This window comes from Narcine bancroftii, chromosome 3 (assembly GCF_036971445.1).
Source record: "Narcine bancroftii isolate sNarBan1 chromosome 3, sNarBan1.hap1, whole genome shotgun sequence".
Classification (NCBI taxonomy): domain Eukaryota; kingdom Metazoa; phylum Chordata; class Chondrichthyes; order Torpediniformes; family Narcinidae; genus Narcine; species Narcine bancroftii.
In genome coordinates this window covers 281,555,579-281,561,578 of record NC_091471.1, presented here as the reverse complement: position 1 = coordinate 281,561,578, position 6,000 = coordinate 281,555,579, and the positions used below count along the sequence as shown (strand labels likewise).

General features: G+C 43.7%; 1 protein-coding gene across 1 annotated transcript in view; it reads right to left on the bottom strand.

Annotated features, from left to right (window-relative positions):
- Positions 1–2,233: 2,233 nt before the first annotated feature.
- ints1 (integrator complex subunit 1) overlaps positions 2,234–6,000 on the bottom strand; it is a 160,316-nt gene continuing 156,549 nt past the window's right edge. The window contains exons 47-48 of the mRNA XM_069928346.1: positions 5,732–5,841; positions 2,234–5,100 (exon numbers count right to left, since the gene is read on the bottom strand). Coding sequence (XP_069784447.1) covers positions 4,985–5,100; positions 5,732–5,841 — 226 coding nt within the window. The 3' untranslated portion in view covers positions 2,234–4,984. The remainder of the gene's footprint in view (positions 5,101–5,731; positions 5,842–6,000) is intronic.

Genomic DNA, 6,000 nt, shown 5'->3' with positions numbered 1-6,000 from the left:
GAGTGTGGCTACAGATTGTCACGTTGTCTAAGTAAGGGAAAACCGCTTTCAGTTGGAACTCATCTACTATTCGGTCCATTTCTGATTGGACCAGGGTTTAGGGTCGGCGGCACCTGTACCAGTGAACTCACGGGTAGGCAGAGCTCTTGGCGTTTCTTACCTGCCCTATCGTACTTCTGTGGTCTTCCCCACATTCCACCACGATTCCAGTACAGTGGTCCATCGCCATCTCTGTCCTCGGATGCACGTGTGTGCTGGTCATCCCCAGATTCCATTCCTCAGGAAGACTCTCCAGGTGGTCGGGAATGCGCGTTTGAGCAGAAGCAGCTTCCATCCTAGTAGCTATCATATTAGTTTATTAAATTGTACTGACAATAACCACACCAGCAGTGTGCGTATAAGACAGCTTTAATAAACTAATATGTACACTAAGAGGTCTCGTCTCTCTGCAAGATGAACCTGGAAGGCTAGACTAGCTCTGGACTGCTTTATATACAAGGTCACTGGGATGACCCCATATCCCTTTAATAAATAATTTTATATGTTTCTATAATATCTCCTCTCATTCTTCTGAATTCGAGTGAGTATAATCCCAGACAATTTAGTCTCTCCTTGTAGGTCAACCCCCTCATTAATAAAGGAAAGCTTGCACTTACAGCAGCTCAGGAGAACCAAAAGTTCTTTACGGCCAATAGTCCATTCACCGAATGATTTTGGAATGACAGTGGTGCAGGACGCAACTTCTTCATGACTAGATCCTAGCAAAGAGCAATTCACAAAAAAGCTGGGAGAACTTAAGGTGACTTTATAGAAGGGTATAAGATTATGCGAGGCATTGATAGGGAGGTCAGGCAACAACTTTTTCCTGGGCCAACAATGGCAAATACCAGAGGATATCTGTGTAAGATGAGTGAAGGAAAGTTTAGGGGGCGATGTCAGAGGTAATATTTTTATATATGGATGCCTGGAACATATTGCCAGGGGTGGTGGAGGAGGCCGGTACAATGGGGGTGTTTAAAAGACTCTGATAGGGACATGGAAGTAAGCAAAAGAGGATTATGGGTATGAGGTAGGGATGGGTTAGATTTTTGTCGAATAGGTTTACATAACAGTTCAACATTGTGGGCTGAAGGGCCTGTACTGTGCTGTAATGTGCTATGTTCTATGTAACTCAGGTCACACAGCATCCATGGATAGCAATCGGCAGTCGATATTGACCTATTGAGTTTCTCCAGTATTTTAATGCATTGCTTCTAGTTCTCCAGTATCAGCAGACCCCTTGTAATCCTCCGAATAATGAGTCGTTGCATTGAAGGGTAACCCCTGCGTTTGAAGTAGATGAGATGCTAAGTATTGGGCGGGACTTGTGGGGATCGCCTGATTCTTCAAGCCCCCTCTCTAGAGTGCAGCTCAAGTGCTTGAGCTGGTAAATCACTATGACTGGAGGGTCTGGGCTGCGACCATCACAATAACCCTCTCCTCAAGGTTGAGCTGTCTGATCAATGAGAAAATCAGGTCAAGTTCTAATAACTGGCCTTCAGTGATCCCGGTGGAGTTCCTAATTTTTACAAACCAGCCTTACAAAAATATGTGACGATGCCCCCACAATCAAACAGCTGCTGGGCATCATCAGTAGTCAGGATATCTACTCAAAGAGCCATTCAAAAGTCTAGACCATCTCTTCAGCAACCTCCTGACTAAGAAGACTAACATTTATGATCAAATGTACTCGTTAATATCCACAAAGAACAAGAAACAAAAATCAGTGTCTTGATCCATCATTAACCCGTCAAAAGCATCACTAACCCCTCTTAAACTCTGTCACTTTCTTCACTGGAAACTGGCTGGTTTGTTGTTTCTCTATTACCCCTCTCTGTGACTGTCATTCCACTTGTTCCACTTCACTTCCAAAGTACAGTGAGCTCAATCATGGCTTTAGAGCCAAAACCTCTTTAACTATCCCATCGCACCTCACGAGAGTCAACAGCTTCCATTCACTTTTTTTTTTACACATACACCTTTCACCAGAAATAATCTGGTCTGTCTGAAAAGATCTGTCAGCGCCCTCTAACCTGACTCATCCGATCAATCTCACGATCTTACAAACTTTATTCTTTAAAAAAAAAGAAAAATACCCATCCGAAACAAAATCCTCATCTCCTGTTGCTGCAAACTGATCTTTGCTCTGCCGCATCTGGAATGAAAAATATTTAACGAAACAAGAAAACTCTCACTCTTTCCACAATCATTTATTCACTCCCTTCGGCAATTGTTGCAGATCTGTGTCATTTGTTGGATTAACTTGGGTTGACAAGTTGCAAATGTAATCCCAAAAAATACAAAGTGAGGTGCAGGCACCTGAGCCGTTTCCGATTTCTACTCCAATCGGAGACACTCATTTGTCCAAAGCAACATTTATTTATTTTTATAGATAAAATACTTGTCCTGCATATGTATTCTTTGTTCCGCATCTTAGGTCTGGTTGTGTGTCTGCATGTTTTGCACCGAGGACTGGAGAACGCTGTTTGGTTGAGTTATACTTGTCCAATCAGAGGACAAAAAACTTGACTTTAAAAGCTCAAGACAAAACACGAACTAAAATTGGCAGCGCTGGTTCCTGAGCAGGCTATAATGCCATGCGACAGATGCAGAGGGTGGAAAACCACATTCTAAGATTGCAGGAGACATCATTTACTTCGGCTCTTCAGTTCAATGGGGCTGTAGTTCTTTTCCTCACCAATTCCCAACAGCATGCTTGTGGCTCAAAGCCATTTAAATAACCTGCCCATTTTAACCACTCATTCCTTGGCCATTGAATTCATTGGTCATATCCACCTATGACCTCTTGCCTGAGGGCCTGTCGTCCTCCTCCTCCTGGCCCTTTCCCCACCATTTTATTCGGATGTCTGTCTGCTTTTTTCTCATACCTTGATGAAAGGCTCAAGTTCAAAACCATAAAGAATGCTGCGGGACCTGCTGAGTTTCTCCATCACTTTTGTGTATTCAACTGCAATGGCCGCATCCGAAAACTCTTTTGCTAAACTCATTAGATGCAAGGTTTTTTTTTTACAGACCGTACTGGGTGTCTGGAATGCATTATCGAGAGTGGTGGTGGTGGGGACTGGTACCATAAGGATATTTAAGACTTTTGGGGTCATGGATGTAAGAGAGTTATGGACTGTGTTGTTGGGATGGGTTAGATTGATGGTGGAATTTTTTGTACCAGATGAAATCTATAGTGCCCCGTCACTGTTAGAATTCTCGGCATGCTGAATTTATTGATAAATTATTTGGACCGTGTCATGTATCTTGGTGTAAACAAGATATGAGTCCATGGTATTAATGGAAAGGCAAGATTTTTTTAGTTTTTTTCCCCACAGTGAAAAGTGTGCTTGGTTTGCAGCAAGAAACCAAAAGCCCACTGATAAACACCGGGAGTACGTGCTGGCTGTAATTAAAGACCAACTTCATTGGAAAAAGCTATCAGTCACCCACCCTCTGCAAAGGGTTAACCATCCAACATCCATAATCTCCACTGGGAGAGCGAACCGGCAAAGGGGGGGTGGGGGAAAAGGAGTGAACCTGTGAAATTCACCACCAGAGACGGCTGTGGAGGCCAAGACATTGGGTAGATTTAAAGCAGAGGTTGATAGGTTATTGATTTGCAAGGGCATCAAAGGTTATGGGGAGAAGGCAGAGAATGGGGTTGAAAGGAAAAAAAATCAGCCACGAGTTGAATGGCAGAGCAGACTTGATGGCCTAACTCTGCTCATAATTTTTATGGCCGTAAATAAAAATACCCTCATCAAAAGTACGTGTCCATAGATTATCATGGAAATAAGACATGTAGGGGGTAATTGTGGCTCATTGCACAGCCAAAGCATTCAGAAAATCTCATCAGCCCACAGAATAGTCTCTTATAAAGTTGAACAGTTAATCTCTGCTGACTTCAGTTAGATTGCTTTCCCATTTTATATCAGTCCCAGCTAAAATAGCAATGGTTCAGAGGCTAAATGGCTGGCTTTGTATTTCCATGCACAATATGTTGAGGTTGAAATCCAGCTCTGTGTAGTGGCTTCCAGTTGGATTAGTAACTAGCAGACCAAAGAAGGGTACCAGACTAAGAGACCACCTCTCCCCCCCAAACCCCTCGCTGATATGAGGAAGCCTGGGAGAGGTAGGAGACCACAGGAGCGGACCAGCGTGGAGCTTAGCAGTCGAAGGGCTCACCAGGTTGTGGGGCTGCTGGATACTGGCTTCTGAGAACTTGGTATTGGGATCTGTGAGGGTGGGGCACTGACACCTTCCTGATCGTATCAGGGGTTTGGGAACTAGGAGCTGAGGAGAGTGACTCGGACGCTAAGAGTTCAGGTTCAGCAGTGGACCGTTCAGGAGGCTGTGCAGCTACGGAGGTGGTGACACTGGAGGAGGTAAGTGGTGGGATCTACGGATGCTTGGTGACTCTGAAAGGATTCTCGCTTTCTTCTTTCTCAACAGAGGTGCCATACCAGCAGCACCTGTGTGTGTGACTTTACAGGGCAAACAGAGGAAGATGTATTTTGTGTGCCATGTGTATGTGACAATACATACATTTTGAATCTTGAAACTTGACAGGCGCTAGGAATTGTGCTTTTCCTGACATTCAATTTGTGGGCATTTCATCTAAAATAAATGTATGCACGAACAAAAGCAGAGATCAAAATAAATGGGAGAGAAATTGAAATGGGTAATGTTATGCACTTCCTCAGCATAAAAGGTCATCATAGAATGAAGTGAAGTGCAGCGCCCATTGTTACGCAGGAAAATCCATATTCAAATCCTCTAATTTTCATTATTTCTGTTCCTGGGAAGTCCTCCAGAACAACTTGATGTCTTCATGTGGAATGTAGAAGAGGTTAAATTACATTGTACAGTAAGTACCTCCTCCAAATCTTCGATTTTGTTTTCATGGAGCTGAAAAGCATCCATTCTACAACGCTCAGTCTCAAGTTGTGGCTTCCATATGTAGAACCTTCATGGCTTCAGCAATTGGTGGGCTTGTGTCGAGCTGGTTATACATCCCAACCAAAAAGGCCTTGTGTAAAAGAACACCCGCGTGCTCTGTGAATAAAGCAAGGTACAAGAATGAGCGAATGATTGAAGTGAAAGAACATCAACACTACTGTACCATCCAAGTCGAGCCAAATAACATTAATGGCGCCATGAAAAATCAGCCATTTAAGGAGGGTAGTCTAATGAATATTACTGAGCAATGCAGATCAGAAATATTTTCAGTCTGCACAATTATTCATTACCTATATGGTACATGACATGTCTTGCAATTAAACTCAACACCCAAGAGCTAATGAGGATTATGAAGAAGCCCCCAAACTTCTTTTATTCCTACAGTGTGGTGTCTGTGTGCTCAGTCAGTCTGCACGCTGCCCCTCTCTCTGTCCGTGTGCCCCCCCTCCCGTCAGTGTGCCTCCACCTGTGTCTGCAGGCCCCCCACTCTGATCGCAGGCCCCCACTCTGAGTCAAGGTTTTGTGATGCTCTGTAGTTCACAATGGCCATCTGAAACAGGCAGAAGATCATCGAACAAAGAAATTGGTTGACTAGATTCCTGGCTTAACAGCCAAATAAGCTCAATGTATTCCAGTTAGAAGGGATTGATAGAGCAAAGTAGATCACGTTTAAAGACTTGTCAGATAACAAAGCAAACCCAATGTTTGTACGAAACATCAGTTTTACCTTGGCAGAGTAACGTGTAATCAGGAAGGTTCTTCAGAGCTGTCTGCACCACATCATAATTTCCACAGCCAAGACAGTACATGAATGTTGGAAGAAAGTCAACAGCAACTCTGGAAGAGGAAAACAAAGTTAAAAGTGTGGGCTTGAGGGAGACAGTAAGGGGATGGGTGTGTGGGTGAACATTCAGTACAAATGCACGGGGGAAGGGGACAAACATAGAATCTTCAGAGGTATCTGTGATCTTAATGTGACAGAGCAAAGGTGAGCAG